Source organism: Jaculus jaculus, chromosome 1 (genome assembly GCF_020740685.1).
Source record: "Jaculus jaculus isolate mJacJac1 chromosome 1, mJacJac1.mat.Y.cur, whole genome shotgun sequence".
NCBI classification, from domain to species: domain Eukaryota; kingdom Metazoa; phylum Chordata; class Mammalia; order Rodentia; family Dipodidae; genus Jaculus; species Jaculus jaculus.
This window is the reverse complement of record NC_059102.1, coordinates 145458241-145483494: the sequence shown is the minus strand read 5'-3', so window position 1 is coordinate 145483494 and position 25254 is coordinate 145458241. Positions and strand designations below refer to the sequence as shown.

The following is a 25254-nucleotide window of genomic DNA, read 5'->3' as shown; positions in this document are numbered from 1 at the left end:
GCGGGTGCGGAAGGCAGGAGAGGGCAGGAAGTCGGCGGCAGCAGGCGTTGTGCGGCGAGGGTGGCGCGACCGCGCGGGGACCGAGCCTTCCTTATTTATGTATCTGCCAGCTCTCGCTGGCTTCCTCCGAAGACTTCAGGGAGAGTCTCCGAGCTGCCATCCCCGAGTGTGAGCACGAAAGGGCTGGATGTCAGAACAACATGCTTATCCATTAAACTGCGAACTTTTTTTTTCTTTTTTCTTTTTTTAACCCAAAGAATATCGGTGGATTTTTTTTTGCCCGCTGCTAAGAGAAGAGAGAGCCCTGGGCTCTCTCGAGATGCTTCAAAATCTTTATTTATAACCCAGGTCCAGAAGTGCTATGCAACCCCTGTCCACTCAGTGAGTTGTCTATCCTATGGATATCAGCCTTGAGCTTTGCGATTAGATTGCACCGTCTGCACTGGGTCCCGCAGCCTCCATCCTTTCAATGCCCGGTTTTTTCTGGGACTGCTGGCCTTCCCTGGAGATTAGAGCGGTCCTGTGTGCCATGGGCTGTATTCAGAGCATCGGAGGCAAAGCCAGAGTCTTCCGGGAAGGGATCACAGTGATTGATGTGAAAGCCTCCATCGACCCCATCCCCACCAGCATTGACGAATCCTCCAGCGTGGTGCTGCGCTACCGGACACCCCACTTCCGGGCCTCGGCCCAGGTGGTCATGCCACCCATCCCCAAGAAGGAGACGTGGATTGTTGGCTGGATTCAGGCGTGCAGCCACATGGAGTTCTACAATCAGTACGGAGAGCAGGGCATGTGAGTACTGCCCAGGCAGGAAAGGATGGGGAGCTTGGAGGGGGCTTCCTTAGGCAGGGGTGGAAGTGGCCCCTGAGGCCTCTTGGGCTGAGTGACTTCCTTGGAACATTAACTTGTTGCTTGGGGTCCCAGTTTAGTGCTAGACCTACCCTGCCTGCCATTGTCCCTGGCTCCCAGGGTCCCTGCAAGATACTGAGAACCTGTCCTTCTTTGGCAAAGCAAGTGTGTCCTCTGTCCTAAGAATGTCAGGATCATCAGGGGTCACCAGAGGGGCCACCATTCTGTCCCAGGTTCTGGCCTTCAAGAGACCAGCTGGCAGATCGTGGTTGGGTGGGGGTGGGGGGCGACTCTGAAGCCTCCACGCTTTTTTTTTTTTTTTTTACAGACCTTTGTGGCTAAGCTTGAACTTGGATTGTTGGGATTTTCAAATGCAAAGCTTTGCTGTCACAAATGATGATGGTAGTGTGTGTTTGAGAGAGACTTCAGATTTAGAAATGCAGTTTGCAGCTTTCTGTCTCCCAGCTGAGGTCAAAGGTCAGCATCCGGTGTCCCTCCAGGGGAGCCCTAACCTGGAACAGCTAAGAGGAACCCTCTGTCTGCTTCTCGGGCAGCTTGGACTCCCAAGATGACATGGGTTTCAGAGAGGACCCTGGGGGCCTCTATTCTTGTTCTGCATGTTCCTTGACCCCGGAGAAGGCTACAGCTGGTGCAGAAAGCAGCAGATGCTCATGGGGACAGTGACTTGCCTTGATGGTGAGCCTGGGACAGAGGCGGTGGAAGCAGCTGCTGAGAGCACGTTGACTCCTGTGATGCTTCCTGGGCCCTGCACTACCCGACTCTTGGTGTCTAGGGTGTAACAGCGTATCACTTCTGGCTTTGCAAATGAGGTGGAGGTGGGGGGGCGGTGGCGAGGGGAGGCCTCCTTGAGAGTTGGAAAGTATGATGGAAGAATGTTCTGGGCCATCTTGGTTCACTGGTGCTGACAGTGGCTGGACACAAATTGTGGGTCTTCTCAGTTTAGTGACTCAAGTCCCAAGGGAAACAGGAAGATGGGATTTAATTTAAAACTAAACTGAGCCACGCGTGGTGGGCACACTTTTAATCCCAGCACTCGGGAGGCAGAGGTAGGAAGATCGCCATGAGTTCAAGGCCACCCTGAGACTGCCGACTGAATTCCAGGTCTGCTTGGGCTAGAGAGAGACCCTACCTCGAAAAACAAAAAACAAACAAACAAAAAACTGGGCTGTAACCTTGGTGTGTGAAGATTAGGGCACAGGCAGACAAGGCAGGCTCCCCTCTGTCTCCACGCCCTTCCTCTCCCACCAAGAGCACCTAAACTACAGCTCCAAGGGGGGCTGACTTTCCATTCCAAGACAGGAAACAGAGCTCTCGGTTATTTGGAGAGGCCTTCAGCCCTCCACACAGGTCCCTGGCTTTGCAGGCGGTTGGGAAGAATCACAGGTTTTCCTCTGGGATTTCAAGTTGAGCCTAGTGGCTTCTCTGGTGTCTTCTCAGCTGCCCCCGAGTGAAGGACCTGGGGCGACCTCGCCTCCCAGTGCCAACCCTCAGTTCTTGGTTAGATGAGCCTTGTACATCTTAGACTTTGGTCAGGCAGACCTGGGCAGGAGGCCAGGCTCTGCCACTTTCCAGGGTGTGACCTTAGGGCAAGTGCCTTAGCCACTCTAACCCTCAGTTTACTCATTTGTAAACAGGCCAATCGTAGTACCTGCCCCATTGCTTACTTGAGAATCACTCAGAAAAACCTTTCAGCGTCAGCAGTAGGCCAATCGCAGGTGGCTGCCGTCCTTGGTGTAATTGCGCTTGTGATTCTATCAGAGGGAAATGAGTGATGGCTTTTATAATACTGAGGATCTTGGCTAAAGCCACAGAATTACGACAGATGTCAAATACTGCTCGTAATGAGTTTTCTCTGTAGTCCACCTCCTCTTTAATACAAGGGCCCACACTGTGTAACTGAATTTTTTTTAAAAGTAATTTTTATTTATTTGAGAGAGAGAGAATGGACCTCTAGCTTCTGCGAATAAACTCCAGATGCATGCACCACCTTGTGCAACTGGCTTACGTTGGTCCTGGGGACTTGAACCTGGTACTTAGGCTTTGCAACGAAGTGCCTTAACTACTAAGCCATCTCTCCAGCCTGAAAGTTTTTTTCAATATTTATTTAGGAGAGAGAGAGAGAGTGCACATGCCCGGCTGCAGATGAACTCTAGATGCATGTGCTGCTTTGTGCTTCTGTCTTTACAATGTGTACAGGGAAATTGAACCCAGGATGTCAGGCTTTGCAAGGAAGTGCCTTTAACCACTGAGCCATATCTCCAGCCCCTAACTTAATTTTTTTTTTTTCTTAAGGTAGAGTCTCACTGTAGCTCAGGCTGACCTGGAAATCACAGTGATCCTCCTACCTCTGCCTCCTAAATTCTGGGATTAAAGGTGTGCATCACCACGCCTGGCTAACAAAGTGTTTTTTGTTTTTCGAGGTAGGGTCTCACTCTAGCTCAGGCTGACCTGGAATCCACTATGTAGTTTCAGGGTGGCCTCAAACTCACAGTGTTCCTCCTACCTCTGCCTCCTGAATGCTGAGATTAAAGGTGTGTGCTTACCCCCCACCCCCTGCTCTAAAGAAGTTTTTTTTTTTTCCTTTGTTTTTTTGAGGTAGGTTTCACTCTAGCTCAGGCTGACCTGGAATTCACTATGAAGTCTCAGGGTGGCCTCGAACTCACGGTGATCCTCCTACCTCTGCCTCCCTATAAAAAAAGTCTTAAAACAGAAGGAGCAAGCGGCAATATTAGTGACCACAGGGCATTTTCTTCTCTATTTGCCCCTGACATTTCTTTGCTCTGCCCTACCCAGAGTTCTTTCTGCACTGTCTCCCAGGGTGCCTTGTCTCTGACGTTCCAGGTGGGGACAAGAGCAGATGACCATCCTTTGAGGAAAATGCAAAGAATTTGTTCATCACTGGTCAGCCAACTGAAGCATTTAGATAAGATTAAAAGAATCTCCCTGCCTCCCTGTCCCAGACTTCCTGTAATAACTACTGCTTCTAAGTGAGCTCCACAGTGAGTGGGTGAGGAGGACCAAAAACCTCTGCCAATTCAGACTTGTCTCTCCAGCTGCTTGGGCCCCACTCAGACACTTCTTCATGCTGGGGGCCAGGCCTGGGCAGGAGGGGAGGCTCACATAACATCTCCCCCCCAAGTTGTAACAATCACATTTGTCATTCCTCTCTTCCCCGGACACACAGGGTCCCATGTCCCCTGGAAGGGGTGTGAAGAAATGCTGGACCCAGTTTAGCTGAGTTGAGTCAAATGAATTCCAGGCCCTGGATGTCAGTGACCTAGGGAGGGGGACAGCCAGGTGGCCAAGGCTAGATTAGAACTTGTGTTTGTTATAAATGGGCTTGTATTAAAAATATGAATTCCAACTACTTAACTGAAATCCATAATACCCCCCAGCATTATCCCTGCTTTAAATTAATCTCTAAGCCAGGAGGGGAACTTGTTAGAATGACATTCTGGGCTTGAAATGTCTGAAATGGAACAATTCAAACCAAAAGCCACCACCCAGTCACAGCCCGACTTTGCAGAGATTTGAAAAAAAAAAAAAAAAAAAAAGATGGTGTCTCTCCTCCTCCAGCCCCAGAGCATTCTATATGGCGTTGGGTCCAACCCACGGTGCTTTTCAAAGCCAACCCCCCTCCAAACTGTTGGAGACACCTGCCTCCTCAGCCAGCCCCCGCAATTCCTCAACTGCCACCTGTCAGCTGGCACGAAGCCTTCTGACAAGTCACAGTCTCTCGCCCGTGTGGGAGACACTGCGTTGTCCCTGGTTTGCCCTTCTTTGGACTCCCCGCTCCCCACCTCAGACCTGGCCCACGGGCAAGACAAAGGCCAAGAGCTAGTGCGGCTCAGGACTGTGCCATGGAGGTGGAGAGGGCCTGAGATCAAGAGAGGATCTTTATAAGATGAGCCTCCGTGTGCCCACTCCTGAGCCAGTCTGGTTTTTATTTTTTCAAATTTACTTATTTGAGAGAAAAAGAGACAGACAGACAGAGATACACACAGAGAGAGAATGGGCGACCCAGGACCTCCAGCCACTGCAAACAAACTCCAGACACATGTGCCCCCTTGTGCAGCTGGCTTACATGGGTCCTAGGGAATCGAACCTCGGTCCTTTGGCTTTGCAGGCAAGCTCCTTAACTGCTAAGCCATTTCTTCAGCCCATGAGCCAGTTGTTTTTTGTTTGTTTGTTTGTTTTGGTTTTTCAAGGTAGGGTCTCACTTTAGCTCAGGCTGACCTGGAATTCACTATGTAATTTCAGGGTGCCCTCGAACTCATGGTGATCCACCTACCTTTGCCTTCCAAGTGCTGGAATTAAAGGCGTGTGCCACCACGCCCAGCTCATAAGCCAGGTTTTTAACACTTTGGAGCCTCACTGATTCCACCTGTGAGGTAGGGACACCAGCAACTCTTTCTCAGGCCAGGTAGATAGGCCTGGAGGAGGGACTGGCACATCTTTCATGATCACTATTGGTAAAACATGATTATGAATTGTTACTCTGCAATGCCTGGGCGAGAGCTGGCACCACGACCCGTGCGTCCCATAGTTGCCCTCTTCTCCGTTCTCCTGGGTGTTCCATTCCCTCTGTAGCAGGAAAGCCTTGGGCCTTGAGGCCTTGTGAGTCTCTCTGGCCCACACTGATGTTGGCATGGGCTGTCACAGGGCTTGCAGAGCCTTGTGCTCCACTCCTACCCTGCTGTCTTTGGGATTGCACCCCAGGACCTCGGGAGGTTCCTCATTTTAGGATGAGGACACAGCCTGTGAACTGTGAAACGGCCTATCCCAAGGAGGTTTGCTTGGCGCCTGCAGATCTGGGAAGGCCCGGGAGGAATGTCCCTGTTGGCCATGTGGGCCTCTTCCTGGAGCCAGGGCCCGAGCCTCAGGCTCCGCACAGAACAATTGAGGACGAGGCTTCCTGTCCTGGACCGGAAGGTGGCTTCCCCCATCTGCAGGCTCTGGTGAAGGCGAGGGTGGGGTGGGTGGGAGAGGGAAGTCCTTGTTTCTGGGCTGTGGGGCGGGAGGAAGCGGTGGGGTGGCCCAGCCTAGGAGAACTCCCCTGGATGTGCTCCAGCCAAGTGATGGCTCTAGCCTTCATCTACCTTCCCCGGGCGGGAGACACGTGACTGACTGAAACCCAGCAGCCACAGCCATTGGGGAAATGCCGCCGAAGTGTTGGGAGCCTGTTCTGTTCACGGGGTGCGGGTGAAAGCGAGGACACCCCTGGGCCCGTGCTTGGGCAGCGTACTTAACTCTAAGAGCTGCAGCTTTGCAAGCCTGGGCGTTCCCATGGGTGCCCCTCAGCATGGGACTTCTGCTTTTAGGGTCTGGCTTGCAGAACCTTATACTTCAGCCTGGACCTGGCCTCTGCAAACGCCAAAAGTCACATAATGAAAAAGCAAATTAATAGGACAGCCCCATGTAATGGTACTGTACATAGGGGTGAGCCCCAGACAACTCACCACTCCCTCAGATGTCTGTCCACCATACATAAAAAGGGACCAGGTTCCCAAGGAAATTATGATGTTATATGGATGTATTTAAAAAAAAAAAAACACAAAACATGGCTGGGTGTGGTGGTACACGCCTCTAATCCCAGCACTTGGGAGGCTGAAGTAGGTGGATTGCTGAGAGTTTGAGGCCAGCCTGGGACTACAGAGTGAGTTCCAGATCAGCCTGGGCTAGAGCGAGATCCTACCTCAAAAAAACCACGTTGGGGGCTGGAGAGATGGCTTAACAGTTAAGGTGCTTGCCTACAAAGCCAAAGAACCCCAGTTTGAATCCACAAGACCCACGTAAGCCAGATACACAAGGTAGGGCATGCATCTGGAATTCGTTTGAAGCAGCTGGAGGCCCTGGTGTGTCCATTCTCTTTCTCTCTACCTGTCTCTTTCTCTCATTCTCTCTCTCAAATAAATAAACAGTAATAATAATTATTATTATTATTTTTTAAAAAACACATTGGGCCAGTGTGGTGGTGCATACCTTTAGTTACAGCTTTCTCTCTGGAGGTTGGATTTACAGCCAGCCTGGAGCTACAGAGTGAATTCCAGATCAGCTTAGGCTGGAGTTTGACCCTGCCTTAAAAAAAAATAAGACAAAAGAAATGAAAATGTTGCAAGGGGGGCTAGAGGGATAGCTTAGTGGTAAAGACACTTGTCTGCAAAGCCAAAGGCCCCAGGTTCAATTCCCCAGGATCCACGTAAGCCAGATGCACAAGGTGGTAGCGCATGTGTCTGAAGGCCATTTGCAATGGCTGGAGGCCCTGGTGCGCTCATTCTCTCTGTCTGTGTGTGCGTGTGTGTCTCAAATAAACAAATAAATAATATTTTTTTTAAAATGTTGGTAGGGGCCTGGGGAGATGGCTCACTGGGTAGAAGTGCTCAGAGTTTGAGCCCCATCGTGCATGTGAAAAGCCAGGAGCGATCATGTATCCCCAGAAACCCAGTGTTGAGGGAGACAGAGGTCAGAGCTCGGGGGGCTTGCTGGTTAGCCAGTCTAGCCAGGAAAACAGTGAGCTCTGGCACATTGGGAGACTGATTCAAGGAGATAAGATGAAAGAGCACACCTGATGATCTCCTGTGACCTCCACATGCATTTGCTCTTCTACATGCACACACATGCATGTAACACGTACCCACCACACACACTACACTACACCACGTGTATTACACACACACGTTCACTCAAAATGTTGGACGATGGGCCTGGGGTATGGCTCATTGGCATTGGCAAGGCACTTGCCTTGCAGATATAAGGCCCAGGCTTCCATTCTTAGTACCACAGGGAAAAAACAAAGAAACAAGAGACTCTAATATGCATGTTAGGATTCCTTAAAATTTTTTTTTAATTTTTATTTTTATTTAATTTTTATTAACATTTTCCATGATTATAAAAAGAATATCTCATGGTAATACCCTCCCTCCCCCCCCCCAATTTTTTTTTTACTCATTTATGTGTGTGTGTATGGGCATGGCAGAGTCTCTTATAAATAAATGCTTGTCTGGCTTTACATGGGAGGCTGGAGAATTGAACCCAGGCTAGCAAATTTTGCAAGCAAGTACTTTTAACTGTTGAGCCATCTTGCCAGTTCAGGAGCCTTTTAGGTGCATGTGTTGGGGGGAGGTAGGGTCTCACTCTAGCCCAGGCTAACCTGGAATTCACTATGTAGTCTCAGAGTGACCTCAAGCTCCAGGATCCCCTTTTTAAAAAAATTATTATTTATTTATTTGAGAGTGAGAAAGGCAGATAGATATAGAGAGAGAAAGAAAGAGAGAATGGGCATGCCAGGGCCTCCAGCCGCTGCAAATGGACTGTAGATGAATGTGCCACCTTGTGAATCTGGCTTACGTGGGTCCTGGGGAATCAAACCTGGGCCCTTAGGCTTTGCAGGCAAGCGCCTTAATCACTGAGCCACTTCTCTAGCCTCCCCTCCCCCCAGGAACCTGTTGGTTAAAAAGAAAATGTTAACTGTGGAAACATGTCCAGTGTGTACTGTGAGGTGTAAGGTGGCTAGGGACACCCGTGGGGAGGAGGACCACGAGAGACGGAGGGATCGCTTTCACTTTCCACTTGATTCACTTCTTCTTGATTTCACTTCTTTACACTTACCTTTTTCAAAAAGGGCATATTTTATACCTGGAAACTAAAATTAAATAGGCACAGTGGGCCCTTCCTCCTCAGATTGGAGGGGTGGGATGGACAGGAAAAGGATGTCTTCCTGGAAGGAGGGGGCTTGCTGTTGGGGGAGCCCCTACAGCAAATGAGCCTGTGGGAGGAGACAACCCTTGCCTCTCCCTTGGGCTGCATGCAGGAACTGAGCATCCGGAGGGCAGGCCCCATAATGGATGGTGGGAGGTGCAGCTGCTGGGGGGTGCGAACCAAGATCCTAGTCCTGTGTGCAAGGAGGGCTCCAAGACCCCACTTTCTTTAAAGTTGTGCAACTTTCCCAAATGGATAGTTGGGAATTTTTACCAAATTTGTGAATCTGTTCAGTTGGGGACCAGGTGAGATGGCCCCTAAATTCCCATGTGGCCCACATGAGGGTTTGGGACCAGTGCCGGGCAGGGCAGTCATGTATGCCTTGGGTAGGCTTTGGCCAGAGCCCAGATCCTTCCCTCCGATGTGTCCTTACAGTGTTATGTGCTGCTGAGGGAGGTGAAAAGGTGTTTGGGTTCAAAGTAAAATTTTAGGGCTAGGATGTAGCTCAGTTGGTAGAGTCCTTGCCTGACATGCATGAAGCCCTGGGCTCAGTCCCCAGCACTTGTAAACTGGGAACAGTGGTACAACACCTATAATCCCAGCACTCAGGAGGTGGAGGCAAGAGGATCAGAAGTTCAAGGCCAGCTTGATCTATATGAAAACCAATTTCAAAAAAAAAAAAAAAAACAAAGCTGGGTATGGTGGCACATGCCTTCAATCCTAGCACTTGATAGGCTGAGGTAGGAGGATTGCTGTGAGTTTGAGGCCAGTCTGGGACTACAGAGTGAGTTTCAGGTCAGCCTGGGCTAGAGTGAGACCCTACTTCAGAAAAAAAAAATATTTTTATCATTTTTTAGTTTTTTGAGGTAGGGTCTTTCTCTAGCTCAGGCTGACCTGGAATTCACTATGTAGTCTTAGGATAGCCTCAAACTCATGGTGATCCTCCTACTTCTGCCTCCTGAGTGCTGGGATTCAAGGCATGTGCCACCATGCCCAGTAATTTCTTAAACATGTTTTTATTTATTCGCATGTGTGAGAGAGTGCATCAGGGTCTTTTGGTACTGCAAACAAATGCCAGGTACTTGTATCACATCTGGCTTTATGGGGTAACTGGGGAATGAAACCCAGGCTGGCAGGCTTTGTAAGCAAGTGTCTTTAACTGACTAAGCCATCTCCCTACCTCTGAAATTTTATTTTATTATTTTTAAAAAATATTTTATTTATTTATTTATTTATCTGAGAGAGAGAGAGAGAGAGAGAGAGATACAGAAATAGGCAGGTAGACAGAGAGAATGGGCGCACCAGGGCCTCCAGCCACTGCAAACGAACTCCAGACGCGTGCGCCTCCTTGTGCATCTGGCTAACGTGGGTCCTGGAGAATCGAGCCTTGAACCAGGGTCCTTAGGCTTCACAGGCAAGCGCTTAACTGCTAAACCATCTCTCCAGCCCTGAAATTTTATTTTAATGCAACAAATGTAATGCACATGAGAAAAGATCCCTAGATCTAATTCTGTGTCTCTAGTACAGCAGACCTGCCACCTGTCATTGTAGAAGTGTTTCTTAGGAGAGTGAATTCAGTTGCATTTTTAAGGGTTTTATTTATTTATTTACTTATTAGAGAATGAAAGAGAGAGACAATGGGGGCACCAGGGCCTCTCTCCACTGCAAATGAACTTCAGATAAATGCGCCACCATGTGCATCTGGCTTATGTGGGTACTGGGGAATCGAACCTGGGTCCCTAGGCTTCCCAGGCATGCACCTTCATTGCTATACCATCTCTTCGGCCCTCAGTTGCATTTTTTAAAAAGTAAATAATGTTTAAACTATGTTATTTATCTATTTGCAAGGAGAATGAGAATGGGCACAAAGCTGGGTATGGGGGCACATGCCTTGAATCCGAGCACTTGATAGGCAGAGGCGGGAGGATCGCCGTGAGTTTGAGGCCTCCTGCAAACAAACTCTAGGTGCATGTGCCACTTTGTGCGTATGGTTTTATGTGGGTGGCTTTGCAGGGTCTACACTAGGCTGGCTTCTGGCTGTGGGATCTGTCTGAGGTTCTTGGGTTGGTGTGTCCCTCCTCTCTCCTATGGCCCGTCCTGATCAGTAGTAGGTCCTTCCTATTCTCCCATCTCCCTACAGCAACTTCTCTACCCCCTTCTCTAGTGAAGGCCTTTCCACACCCCATTTTCTCTCTCTCTCTCTCTCTCTCTCACACACACACACTCGGCTCTTCATGCTGCTCAGAACTTGTGTGTGTATGTGTGTGTCTGTCTGTCTGTATGCATGTGTCCATGCATGAGCAGGTGTGTGTGTTGAGGAGGGTCCAGTAGAGGCCAGGTGGGAGGGGCTGAATGGAGCTGCAAATCTTAGCTTTTAGTGTGTGAACCAGTTAGAGGTCTGTTGAACTAGGCCTCTGCCCCCCTTCTGTCTCTGTGAGTGCACCCACAGTCCTGGCTTCAAGGTTCAGAGCTTGGCTCATCCTATCTAGATGGTATATCCTCCCAGTAGCAGCTCTGCAGGCTGAGTAGAGGCCCACCAAATCTGGGTGTCTGATGCTTCTCATGGGGAGCCCTGTGGGCTCCGGTGGCCAAGGAGGAACCCAGCTTGCTGCTAGAGTCATGGGGCTTGGATCTAGTCTAGACGCTTGGATGAGTCCTGGATCCAGAGTGGGGCATGAGACAGGTGTGGCCCTGCCCTCCCCGCCCTTGCGGTCTGTCTGGGAAAGAAACTGTCTCCAAATGGGCACATCCTTGTTTAATCTCCCAGGGACATGTGCCAGGAAGCAGAGGAACAAGGTTCCAATGTCAGTGGCCGCTGGCCAGGGGCACCTGGCTTGTGTGAAGGGTCAGGGCAGGCTTCCCTGTGGTAGTGGCCAGAGCCCCGCGGCCAGTTCTTGCGAACGAGGGTGGGAGCAGGACAGGAGGGCACCAAGAGGACCCTGGTAAAGGAGAGCCAGAGTGGGAGGCCCATGCATGTGGGTACGACTGGGGGACTTTGGCCTTTGGCCATATTTAGGCTGTAGGGTAATGGGGAGTCATGGCAGGCTTACCAGGGTCAGAACAATGTGATGCCTCTTGTGTTTTTGATTCAGAGAGGAAGCTGGGGGTGGGAGGCTGGAGTGATAGCTTAGCAGTTAAGGCACTTGCCTGTGAAGCCTAGAGACCCAGGTTCGATTCCCCAGTACCCGCATAAGCCAGATGCACAAGGTGGCTCATGTATGTGGAGTTCATTTGCAGGCTGGGGTCCCTGGCGCACCTGTTCTCTCTTTCAAACAAACAAATAAATTACATACATACATATATATATATATATATATATATATATATATATATATATATATATATATTTATTTATTTATTTATTTTTGAGGTAGGGTCTCACTCTAGCCAAGGCTGACCTGAAATTCACTAGGTAATCTCAGGGCAGCCTTGAACTCACAGTGATCCTCCTACCTGTGCCTCCCGAGTGCTGGAACTAAAAGCGTGTGCTGGGCTGGAGAGATGGCTTAGCGGTTAAGCGCTTGCCTGTGAAGCCTAAGGACCCCGGTTCAAGGCTCGATTCTCCAGGACCCACATTAGCCACAGATCCACAAGGGGGCACATGCGTCTGGAGTTCGTTTACAGTGGCTGGAAGCCCTGGCGTGCCCATTCTCTCTCTCTCTATCTGCTTCTTTCTCTCTCTGTCGCTCTCAAATAAATACAAATGAACAAAACCAAAATAAAATAAAAAGACACAGGTCACCACACCTGGTCAATTAGCTTAAAAAAAAATAAAATAAATAAAAGCGTGTGCCACCATGCCCGGCTTATATATATTAAAAAAAAAAAAAAAAAAAAAAAACAAGACAAGAAAAGGAAGCTGGGAGACCAGGAAGGGGACAGAGGCGAAGGGGACGGCCTGGAGTTGATACGATGCAGGCAACCCATTGCAGCTGTCCAGGGCAGCCGCTCTGAGCCAGTTAGGTGACAGGTGCTCTAACAACATGTGTTGAGTGAGTGATAGCAAGACATGGGGTGCTGAGGGGAGCTAGAGAGGCATCTTAGACATGGTGCCGGGGGCTCCAAAAGCACTGTGAGGTTTAGGTCCAGGCCTGGACGTCCCTGTTGTTCTCACACGCTGGAGGACAGGAGAGAGGCTCGTGACATGTGACCCTGTAAGCAGATGGCTTCTGTGCAGAAGGGCCCCAAACACTGCTCGCTGCTCCTGCCGCCATGTAGATTTTTGTTTTTGAGGTAGGGTCTCACTCTAGCCCAGGCTGACCTGGAGTTCCCTATGTCGTCTCAGGGTGCCCTCAAACTCACAGCGATCCTCCTACCTCTGCCTCCCAGGTGCTGGGATTAAAGGCGTGCGCCACCACGCCCAGTGCAAGTATCTGTTTTAAGTGTTTTTGTTTTGTTTTGTTTTTGAGGTAGGGTTTCACTCTAGCTCAGGATGACCTGGAATTTATTGTTTTTGATGGTGATCCTCCTGCCTCTGCCTCCCAAGTGCTGGGATTAATGGCATGCGCCATTAAGTTTTTATTTATTTATTTATTTGAGAGAGAGAGAGAGCCAGATAGAGAATGGGCACATCCGGGCTTTCAGCCACTGCAAACAAACTCCAGATGCATGCACCACGTTGTGCCTCTGGCTTACGTGGGTACTGGAGAAACCGGGGTCCTTAGGCTTCCATTAGGCAAGTGCTTAACCACTTAACCACTAAGCCATCTTGCCAGCCCTGTTTTAAGTTTTGGGTTTTTTAAAAAATATTTTTATTTCTGGATGTGGTGGCGCACATCTTTAATCCCAGCACTTGGAAGGCAGAGAAGTAGGAGGATCGCTGTGAGATTAAGGCCACCCTGAGACTACATAATGAATTCCAGGTCAGCCTGAGCTAGAGTGAGACCCTACCTCAAAAAAATAAACAAACAAACAAAAAAAACCCCAAAAAACAGACACCTTCACCATTTATTGCATCTGGCTTTATATGGGTACTGGGGAATCGAGCCTGGGTTGTTAGGCTTTGCAGGCAAGCACATTAACTACTGCACCATCTCTCCAGTCCCTCTAGGGTTTTTTATTGGGGGGAGGGGGCTGGGGTGGAACCTAGGGCCTTGCCCGCACTAGGCAGGTGCTCTACCACCGAGTTGCAGCCCTATCCTAGAGCAAGGCTCTTGTCCTCAAGTTCTAGGTGCCTGTCTTGACTAAAAGGCCAGCAGAGGCTGGGGAGCTTGCAAAACCTGCCGGCCCTGGGTTTGATTATCGAGTAGCCACAAAAAGCCAGATGCACAATGTGGCATATACGTCTGGTGTTCGCTCGCAATGGTAGGAGGCTTTGGTGTACCCATTCTTTCTATCTCTGTAAGAGACTCTGTCTCAAGTAAATAACTAAACAAACACATAAATAAATGAAAATTACCCTGGGATCTGGTAGGAAGACAGCCAAGGCAAGAAAAGACCACAGTGTTGAATCTAGAGCGAGGAGGAGGATCAGGCCGGTTTGAAATTGGTCACGAAATCCCCCTGTACCACACAGACCTGTTGATGGAGTCCTTGTGTGCCCGGCATGTGTGGGGAGTTTTGATGGTGCCTCTTGGTGGCAGATGTGCATGGGTGACATGGGGTGGGGACACTTAGTGTGCATGTGGAGAAGGCTCAGAGCGTATGGCGCTGGGGTCAGAGTTTATCTGTGTCATAGAGAAATGAAGGTTGGCTTGGAAATTCAAGGTCATTCCACAGCAAATGCCAAGCTGCCTTGTAGGAGAGGTCATGTCACAGTGAGGAGAGGAGGTTGTCACTTTAGGATCGTGTAAGGGAGTTGGAGAGATGGCTTAGTGGTTAAGCCGCTTGCCTGCAAAGCCTAATGACCACGGTTCAATTCCTCAGTACCCACGTAAAGCCAGTTGCACAAAGTGGGACACGCTTCTGGAGTTCATTTGCAGTGGCTGGAGGCCCCGGCATGCCCATTCTTTCTGTATGTCTCTGTTCTTTCTTTCTCTCTCTGCTTGCAAATAAATAAATAAATAAAGTAAGAAAAAAAGTGTGTAAAAGTGAAAATATAAATGAGATCTAAAAAGGTTTCCGCACAGAGGATTAGGGCTGGCAGATCTGTTCCCAGAGCCACACCTCTAACAGTCTCCAGAAGTTTCTGTGTAGGGCTGCTGACTGTGTGACAGGTGGCGTGGGATCACCAGAAATGCCTGGCAAGTGGGCGTAGGTGGGATGAGCCACCGGCTGCTTCTGAAGGCACTGGAGGAGTCGATGGCGGGGTCACCGAGCTAGTAGCCGGGACTGAGGTTGGATCCCAGGTTCCTGCGGGTGCCCCAAGCTATAGCTTCCCATTTCCTAGGCTGGGGACCTACGGCCCTTGTGATCGTCGAAAGTGTGACGTGCGCCGTGGGCTGGGCTGGGCCCTGGCTCTGAGTAATGCCTCCCATGAGACACTATTGCCTGCCAGCTCATGAGGACTGTCACCTGTCTGTGACTGGTCAGGGCTCAGGCTTTCAGGGGCTGGGGTCAGAGCAACACCATGCTGGTGCTCTTCCCAAAACAAGGGCTTTAATAACTTGGAAGTGCAAAGGGTCTGGCAGTGGCCTTTTGTTTGTTTGTTTTTCTCTCTTATTTTAGTTTTTACTTATTTGAGAGAGAAAGAGAAGGAGGAGGAAAGAGAGAAGGGGCATTCCAGGGCCTCTAGCCAATGTAAAGGAACTCCAGATGCATGTGCCATGTGCATCTGGCTTTACATGGGTACGGGGGAATTGAACCTGGGTCCTTGGGTTTTGTAGGCAAGCACCTTAGCCAGTAAGCCATATCTCCAGCCCCTTTCTGCCCTTTAAAATATATTTTATCTATTTATTTGAGAGAGAGAGAGAGAGAAAAAAAATGGGTGTGCCAGGGCCTCCAGCCACTGCAAACGAACTCCAGATGTGTGCGCCACCTTGTGCATCTGGCTTACATGGGTCCTGGAGAATCGAACCAGGATCATTCGGCTTTGCAGGCAAACGCTTTAGCCACTAAGCCATCTCTCCAGCCCTTCTCTGCCTTTCTAAAAGCACCTTCCACTTAGGCAAGATGGTCTCAAACTTCCTATGGAGCTGAGAATGACGTTAAACTCCTGATGGTTCTGCCTTTACCTCCCAAGTGCTGATTACAACTGTGTCACCACAGCTATCAGCTTCCTTCCTTCCTTCCTCCTTTCCTTTTCCTTTTCCTTTTTCTCTTCCATAGTTAAGTTTGAGGCCAGTCTGGGATACATGAGATCCTGCCTCAAGTGACCCCTCCCACTCCCACAACAACCAAAAGCAAAAACATTCTTCTTGGCAGGGGTGGAGCTCAGTGGTTGAGTACCCGTGTTACCTGTCTGAGGCCCTGGGTTCGATTCCTAGCACCACAAAACAAGCCACTTACAAACCCCTTTACAAGCAAATATAAATCTGGGGAGAGGATAGTAATGGACAGCTGCTGAGGCAGGGGTTTGGGGGCCTGGTGAGTCTAAATTCTTTGAGGAACAGAGAATGTATAGCTAGCTCTGAACTGTGATGCCTGCCCGTGGCTGTGGCCCTGGGCCTGAGACCGCTGGGGGCTTTAGGATGTGTGAACCTCTGCTGGGTCCCCCTGGGATTGAATGTTCTCAGTGCCAGGCCACAGGTGGCCTGCCAGGCAGGTGTGAACGTAATTTGTGAGTTTTATCAATGACCTGCTCCTGATTGTTCTCGAGTGGCCTCTGGTCACTGGGGTGAAGCACACTTTTCAGTGTAAGTGGCGTTGGGGACATTCACATTTGTTGTGTAGCCATCACACCATCCATCTCTGGAGCTCTTTGCCATTGTCAACTGAAACTCTATCCCATCAATCGTCATTCTCCTTCCCTGTCCCTGGCAGCCCACAGTCCACTTTCTTTCTCTGAATTTGGCTGCCTAGGCACTTCACATAAGTGCAATCCTGCAGGATTTATCCTCTTTTTTTTTTTTTTTTTTGTGATGGCTTCTTTTACTTGGCATAATGTCCCCAGGGCTCCTCCGTGTGATAGCATACATCAGAATTTCCTACCCTTTCAAGGATGCAGGGTATTCCATTGTGTGGACTGACTGAGTTTTCTTTACCCAGTCAGCCTCCTGGACACGAGGCCGCTTCCTCCCTGTGGCTCTCTTCGTGAGTCAGGCCAGCCACGGACAGGAATGCACTTGTGTTGGCTGTTGTTTGAGACAGGATCTTAGGGTGGCCTGGAACTTGCTGTGTAGCTGAGGATGACCTTAAATTCTCCTGATTCTCCTGCTTCCACCTCCTGAGCACTGGTGTTAACAGGCATGGGATGTATTGTTATTTATCTTTTTAAATGTTTTTATTTATTTGCGAGCGAGAGAGTATGAGCACACCAGGACCTCTTGTCACTACAAACAAACCCCGGATGTCTACGCCACTTTGTACACCTGGCTTGACGCCAATATTGAAGAATCAAACCCAGGCAGCTGGCTTCACAAGCAGGGGCCTTTAACTGCTGAGCCATCTCTCCAGCCCTGGGATGCACTTTAAAAAATATTGTACTTATTTATTGTTTATTAGAGAAGCAGATAAAGAGAGAATGGGCACTCCAGGGCCTCTAGTCACTGCAAATGAGCTCTGGGTGCTGGCTTCATGTGGGTACTGGGGAATCAAACCTGGGTCCTTAGGCTTTGCAGCCAAGTGCCTTAACTGCTGAGCCATCTTTCCAGCCCTGGGATGCACTTTTAAAAGGAATATCTTCCTGCAGAGCACTGGGCTAAATATGTGTGCAGGACAAGAGGGGCCATTGTCCTGACTTTATTTTCTAGTCACCAGGCCCATGTAGACATGGGATGGGTCATTTATGCTTGTGGACCCACTCCTTGGCCAAATCTCCTGGAAAACTGTTTTTTTCATGTTCCCTCTTCCCCCACCTCTTTTTTAAAAATCATTTTTCAATTTAAAAAACATTGTTTGCTTTTTATTTATTTAAAAGCAACAGACAGAGAAAGAGGCAGATAGAGAGAGAATGGGCACACCAGGGCCTCCAGCCACTGCTAACGAACTCCAAATGCATGCGCTACCTTGTGCATCTGGCATACGTGGGTCCTGGGGAATACGAGCCTCGAACAGAGGTCCTTAGGCTTCATAGGCAAGCGCTTAACTGCTAAGCCATCTCTCCAGCCCATTTATTTTAAATATATATATTTTTAATTTATTTGAGGGGATGGGGAATGGGTGTGCCAGGGCCTCCAGCCGCTGCAAACAAAATCCAGATGCATGTGCCACCTTGTGCATCTGGCTTATGTGGTTCCTGGGGAATCGAACCTGGGTTGCTTTGGCTTTGCAGGCAAGTGCCTTAACTACTTTACCTAAGAGAGAAAGAGTGACAGAGAGAAAAAGATTGGGCACACCAGGCCCTTCAGCCATTGCAAACGAACTCCAGAGGCATGTGCCACCTTGTGCACCTGGCTTATATGGGTCCTGGGGAATCAAACCTGGGTCCATAGACCTCACTGGCAAGTGCCTTAACCACGAAGCCTTCTCTCCAGCCCCAGAGCTGCCTTCTTGCTCAGCACAGAGGCAACAGAATGAGAAAGGCGCTCTAAGGCTGGGCAGGAGGGAATGTGGCTCTTTAGGAGAAGCCAGGGTTTTTCCAGCTTTCTTGCTCTAAAAAGGTACTGGAATATCAAGAAGGGATGGTGTGGAGGGAGGAGGGGACAGAGGGTCCATCCAATCCCCTGATCCTCCCTCTCCTGCTGCTGGCTCTCTGCTGCGCTTGCTGGAAGCCACATGGAGGGTGGAGTGGTGCCAACTGAGAGAGCGAGAAGGCCGTAGTCAGCCCATTTCTCAAGTGAGAATAGTAGAGCCCAGAGAGAGCAGGTGCTTGCCCAAGGTCTCATGCTGGCCAGTGGAGAGGTCAGGAATCAATCCAAGGCCAGCTCACCCTACAGCAGCCAGGTCCTCCACAGGGCTGTGTCCCATCCCAGCCTGTCCTGCTGTGCTGTGTATCCTGGGAGAATCTCCAGCTTGCAAGAGGCCAAAGCCTCTGCCTTGACTATAGTCACAGGACTGTGTGGCTGCAGTGACCATCCCACTGGTGTCTGTGGAGGCCCAGACATGCCAGCATTTGTCAGTGCTATTTTTTTTTAATTTATTCACTTATTTGAGAGAGACTAGGTGTGCAAGGGCCTCCGGCCACTGCAAACAAACTCCAGACACATGCGCCACCTTGTGCATCTGGCTTTGCGTGAGTACTGGAGAATCAAACCTGGGTCCTAGCCGGGCGTTGTGGCGCACGCCTTTAATCCCAGCACTCGGGAGGCAGAGGTAGGAGGATCTCCGAGAGTTCGAGGCCACCCTGAGACTACACAGTGAATTCCAGGTCAGCCTGAGCCAGAGTGAGACCCTACCTCGAAAAACCAAAAAAAAAAACACAAAAAACCTGGGTCCTTAGGATTCACAGTTAAGCACCATAACCACTATGCCATCTTTCCAGTCCAAACTTTCCTTTTTTTTCTTATTATTGACAACTTCCATACTTGTAAACAATATCCCATGATAATTCCCTCCCCCCCCACTTTCTCCTTTGAAACTCCACTCTCCATCATAACCCCTCCCCCTCTCAATCAGTCTCTCTTCTATTTTGATGTCATGATCTTTTCCTCCTATTATGATGGTCTTGTGTAGGTAGTGTCAGGCACTGTGAGGTCATGGATACCCAGGCCATTTTGTGTCTGGAGGAGCACTTTGTAAGGAGTCCTACCCTTTCTTTGTCTCTTAGATTCTTTCCACCACCTCTTCCGCAATGGACCCTGAGCCTTGGAAGGTTGTCCTTACTATTGACTGACAGTAGATACTCCCGAATGACAAGTCCCCTTCAAGGATAGGGACAACTAGGGCTTCCCCAAATCCCATTTGGGATGCAGTGCTGTTTAACGGTCTTGGGCCTTGTGAGGGAGCTCTGGGGGAGCCTAATCTGGGGTGATGTGAAGAAAACGGTCTTGGTCTTTAGGCAGGCCATATCCGGGGCTTGGTTTGCCTGATGAGACACTGGATATCTCTTCACTGGCTGCCTTTCCCCAAAGCATGGGAGGGCGGGTCTGTCTGCTGCCTTCCCTCCATCTTCAGGGCCCAAGACAGTCCTTGGATCGCCTTGAGGTTGTAGCAAAGCCATGTCGGGTGACTGAATGAGTGAGTGACCTAGCCTTCCTTGTCCCCAGGTCCAGCTGGGAGCTCCCCGACCTCCAGGAGGGCAAGATAGAAGCCATCAGCGACTCAGACGGGGTGAACTACCCCTGGTACGGCAACACCACGGAGACCTGCACCATTGTGGGCCCCACCAAAAGAGACTCCAAGTTCATCATCAGTATGAACGATAACTTTTACCCCAGCGTCACGTGGGCTGTGCCCGTCAGTGAGAGCAACGTGGCCAAACTGACCAGTATCTACCGGGACCAGAGCTTCACCACGTGGCTGGTGGCCACCAACACCTCCACCAATGACATGATCATCTTGCAGACGCTGCACTGGCGCATGCAGCTGAGCATCGAGGTGAACCCCAACCGGCCTCTGGGCCAACGCGCTCGGCTGCGGGAGCCCATCGCCCAGGACCAGCCCAAGATCCTGAGCAAGAATGAACCCATCCCACCCAGCGCCCTCGTAAAGCCTAATGCCAACGATGCTCAGGTCCTCATGTGGCGGCCCAAGTACGGGCAGCCACTAGTGGTGATCCCGCCCAAGTACCGATAACAGCCAGGCCGCTGTGAGGTCAGACTCATAGACAATAGAACCAACCGCTCCGAAGGAGACCCAGATTCCCTCTCTGGTCATTCAACAAAATACAACCATTCTACCTTTTCCAGGGGCGCGGATCTCACTGTGCTATATTCTGCTGGCCTCCGGCTCTTGCACCTGCTTTCCTGTCAGGAGTGGGGACCAGACAGATCCCAAGGGCACCTTTCAGGGTCACCCCGTCTCCTGTCCTCACAATCTCAGTTGTACACCTGCAGCAGAATTTGGAAACACTGCTTTTTTCGGGTTTTTTTTTTTTTTTTTTTGAACTCCTCTAATGGGGTCCAGGGGTGGGGGAGAAGGCAGAGCTGATTGTGAGGGAACCTAGGCCTCACATCTGATCAGATCAGGCCCTGATCTGAATTGTTGATGATATCGCAGAGTGGCGGGCCTTCCTTCCTTCCCCCTTTCCTCCCCTTGTCTATCCTCTGCCACGCGGCCTTATGTATGTAGACTTGCTTTGCCAAACTTTTGCCTTAAGCTCAACTTAAAGGAAAAAAACAAACAAACAAAAAGGATCACAAGATCTCTTTCCCTCTTCTGCCAGAGGTGGAGGGAGGGCCAGGGCTGGGTCCAGCTGGAGACCCGTCTGTGCCTCTCTCCCCAGGTGTCTGGTCGAGGGAGGGGCATGGGTGGGGACTCAGCTCTAAAACCAGCTGTTCTGTTGTTTGGGCAGAATCAAAACCACCGATGGACTCTGCCTCAGAACCCTGTCTCCACCCCGGTAGAACTCCCTGATACCTGTGAGAAGCGTGGGGGCCGAGGGGGGAACACATTGACAGTCCCCCGCCTCTCTCTCTTCTCTGCAGCCTTAACTTGTGGGGAGGCGACACTGTGGGAGAAGCAGGAGGTCCCATGGGTGGTAGATCTCCTGAGCAGTAAGTAGATTGGGCCCAGGGAACTTTCACCCTGACTCTATCTCTAGGACCTACCCTGGAGGTATGTATCTTTTCCCTTTTCCATCCACCCTGCTCCTAAATGCCTGGGGGCCACCATCTGGCCCTAGACAGCTCCAGTTCACATCTTAAGGTGAGAAAGGTATGCACGTCCCTTCTTCCACTGCAACTTCAGACTTGAAGCCGCAGCTGCAGCAGCCCAGGTGTCCTGCAGGCGCCCGCTGCAGGGCGTCTGGCTCCTTCTCCAGGGATGCGGGTCCCAAACTCTTTGGAGGTGGGCTGCGGACAGCCCTGAGCACCAGCGAGGCAGCTGCTGCCAGAGGCCCCCAGCCGTAGGTGCTCCAGGGCCTGGGAGGTTGACACCCTGCTTCTTGTCCCCAAAGAGCAAAAACAAGAGCTAAGAGGGTTGGGTGGCCCTTGCTTGAGAGGCTGAGTCGAGCCAACATGGAGACCGGGATGACACAGTGGAAGCCTGAGGACAGTCAGTAGGTGGCCAGTCTTGGAGCCCTAGGATTTGGCCCTGAGCAATGTTGAGGCTTCTAGTAATGTCTGCTTTGAGCTGCTCTAGGGAACTGTTGGGGACACCCAAGCCACGCTCCTCCAAGCTTGCCAAGCCCACAGCTGCATTGCAGCCCCCCCCCATTCCAACTAATAATAAGCACAGAAAACCGTCAGACAAGAAAAATAATCTCAGCTGCCGATGAGCCATTTGTAGGCATCTCAGTGACATGTGGGAGGACCTGGGCCCCAGACCCCGGCTCTGCTCATACCTGCGTGATGTGTTTCTTCCGGGAAGGGGGGCGGGGAAGGGTGCTTACTGTCCTGGTGCTGCAACTGCATTGAGCTAAGCCGGTAGCCAGTGCAATGGGTGCTGGGGAGCCCCTTTGTCAGAGCCGGGACCTCTCCTGGAAACTTCTCTTTGCGTGAGTGGAGGCTCTGCCCTCCCACCCATCGCCACCCCGTGAGGCCATGGCCTCGAGTGAGTCCGGTAACCACGGGTTCCAGCCTGCAGGGGACTGGCCTTTGGCTGGAGAGGACCTCTCTATACTCAGGTCTTTCTTGCACTATAGAGGAGATGGACCCTGGTGTGGGTCAGAAAATGAGTCCTTGTGCTGGACTGGGTGGTCACTAAGGGGTTCTTCTTGGAGGTGGGGCTGGGGAGCAGGAATGATGGTGATTGGGAGCTGAGCTGTGTGTTGGAGCACAGGCCCCCAAACCCGCATTTCTTGAGGCTGCTCTTTGTGCATGTTTAGCCCTGCCTACCTGGATCCCTGGCTTCCCTTCATCCCAACCCCTTGGTCTCCACCCTCCTGCCTGGCAGAAGATGGGGTTGTTGGGAGGGGCCACAGGTCTCTGGCCAAGGATACCCAGCTTTTTGGGGTAGTTCCCTCGGTCCCTTGCCTCATGTTAGAGCACAGCCCCCCTCCAGGCTTATTGCTCGGGGCCCACCCCAGCATGGACACTCCTTCCAGCAATAAGAATCCACCAGCCTTGGTTGTGGAGAGTACTGTGAACACAATACACGTGCACTTACCAGCAGGCGCAAGACTCTTGAAGACAATGTCGAACCTTTTTTAAAGTTTAAAGTGAAAAAATAAAAAACCTACACAAATATTAAAAAAAAAATAAAATTAATTTTAAAATAGGCCCGACTAGGTTCTGGATGTTTCTTTGACGGTGGTTTATTTGGGTTGATGGCTTCATTTGACTGATTGGGGTAAGCTTGGGGAGAAGGGTGTGGGACCACAACTCTGGTGCTAAGAGTCTGCAGGTGAGGCTGCCGGCCGGTCTCTCTGGGCACCATTCTTCGTCAAGACCCTTTGTCCATCACTACCAACTCAAAGGTTGCAGTCCTATGCTCAGAGTGGCCTTGGCTGGTACCCTGAAAAGAGGGTGGACTTGGGAACAGCTTGACTGCGTATGGGTGAGTGAGGTGTGTGTGTCCATATGTATGTGGCTACATGTTTCTTATGGGCAGGTGCTCATGTCTATGGAGGCCAAAGTTCACTATCGGGTATCTTTCTCAGTCACGCTCTATTGAGTTTTAAATCTTACTACATATATATATGTCTGTGTGTGTGTATGTATGTATGTATATATATATATGTATATATATATAATTTTTATTTATTAGAGAGAATGGGTGTGCCAGGGCCTCCAGCTATTGCAAATGAACTCCAGATGTAGCACCACCTTGCATCTGGCTTGCATGGGTCCTGGTGAATTGAACCTGGATTCCTTCGGATTTGTAGGCAAGTGCCTTAACTGCTAAGTCATCTTTCCAACTCTATATCTGGCTTTAAAATAAATTGAGAAAGAGAGAGAGTGAAAGAAGCAGACAAAGTAAATATGGGAGTGCCAGGGCCTCTAGCCACTACAAATGAACTGCAGATGCATGCACCATTTTGTGCATCTGACTTTACATGGGTACTGCAGAACTGAACTCTGGTCCTTATTCTTTGCAGGCAAGCACCTTAATGGCTGAGTCATCTCTCCACTCCACTTTTTTTTGTTGCTGTTTGTTTGTTTTCGAGGTAGGATTTCACTCTAGCCCAGGTTGGCCTTGAACTTATGGCGATCCTCCTACCTCAGCCTCCTGAGTGCTGTAATTAAAGGCATGCACCACCACGCCCAGCTCATACCAGGCTTTTTTTTTTTTTAATATTTATTTACTTGAGAGACATAGGGAGAAAGAGAGAGAGAGAATGGGTGCACCAAGGCGTTCAGCCACTGCAAACGAACTCCAGACACATGTGCATCTTCATACCAGGCTTTTTATCATGGGTACTGGAGATCTAAACTCAAATCCTCATGTTTGTGCAGCAAGCACTTTGTCCACTGAGCCATCTCCTCAGGTCCCAACTTGGCTGGCTGACACCAAGAACCCTCTGTCAACGATGACTCAGTGGCTAAAGGTGCTTGCTTGCAAAGCCTCATGGTCTGGGGTTTGATTCCTCCAGTCCCCATGTAAAGTCAGACACACAAAGTACCACATGTCTGGAGCTCCTTTGCACTGACAAGAGGCCCTGGTGGGCCCATATTCTCTCCCCAATCCCATCTCTTCCCCAGTCCCTCCTTCCCTCTATAAAAAAAAAATATATATTGGAGAAAGTCCCAAGCTTGTGGAACTCTCCACCTGAGGTCCTTGGGCAAGAATGGCTTCTCTCCTCACCCCACTTCCTGGAAGTTTGCATTTACTTCTTCCATAGTGAGCTCTACTCATTCCCATCTAAGAGCTACCTGGTCACCTGCAGGTCTCAGGCTCACCCAGGTCGGCACTCTGCACATTGCTCTGGGGGTCAGAAACCCCTCTGTTCTGCTGTGGGCATCACGAGTTGCTTCTCTGAACTCCCCACATTGCAGCAAGCCTCTGCCTTCGAGGGCTGAGACCTCAAGCAGGAAGTTGCATCATGGGTTCCCCTGGCACCCTTCACCCTGTGGCTCACAGACGGGTGCCCAGTGCTGTCAGCTTGGCTTTTGGTTGTGGAGTTAATTCCTGAACGCTGCCCACAGAAGACTGGTGTGTGTGTGTGTGTGTGTGTGTGTGTGTGTGTGCGTGCGTGCGCACACGCACATGCACGCTCACCAAGACAGATCACATCAGTCCAGAGTCAAAGGAGTTCAAGAACAGAACCCATGTTCACCACGATGGGTGGTCACCTGAAGGGGGGTATGGCAGGCTGCGTTAGGGGAGCAGACGGTGTAGGGGGCTGGCCAGGAGTCGAGTGGATAGAAGTCGAGTGGATCCAAGTAGCATGTGGTGGAATGGAAGCCTGGCTGCCGCTCAGATTGATGGCAGGTTACATTTAGAAGTCCAGTCGGGGCCAAGAGACACAGACACCACACTCAGACCAGGACCCAGGGCCTGGGGTGTGGGCTGTCTGGCGTGAGCAAGCCCACTGCCTGAGATACCTATGGGAAGCAGGTGCTTAGTGACCCTGTGCCCACCTGCCACCTTGACAGCTGTTCCTGCACAGAGCCAACCTGTGCTCTATCCCCATTTCAAAGGAAACAGTGCTTGCAGTAGGTGGCGCCA

At 50.4% G+C, this 25254-nt stretch overlaps 1 protein-coding gene across 1 annotated transcript; it reads left to right on the top strand.

Moving 5' to 3' along the window:
• Positions 1 to 20562, top strand: Fam78a (family with sequence similarity 78 member A). The gene is made up of 2 exons (XM_004654023.2): positions 1 to 792; positions 19752 to 20562. Exons 1-2 carry the CDS (start codon positions 470 to 472, stop codon positions 20278 to 20280), a joined length of 852 nt encoding a protein of 283 aa, XP_004654080.1. The 5' UTR covers positions 1 to 469; the 3' UTR covers positions 20281 to 20562.
• Positions 20563 to 25254: the final 4692 nt, after the last annotated feature.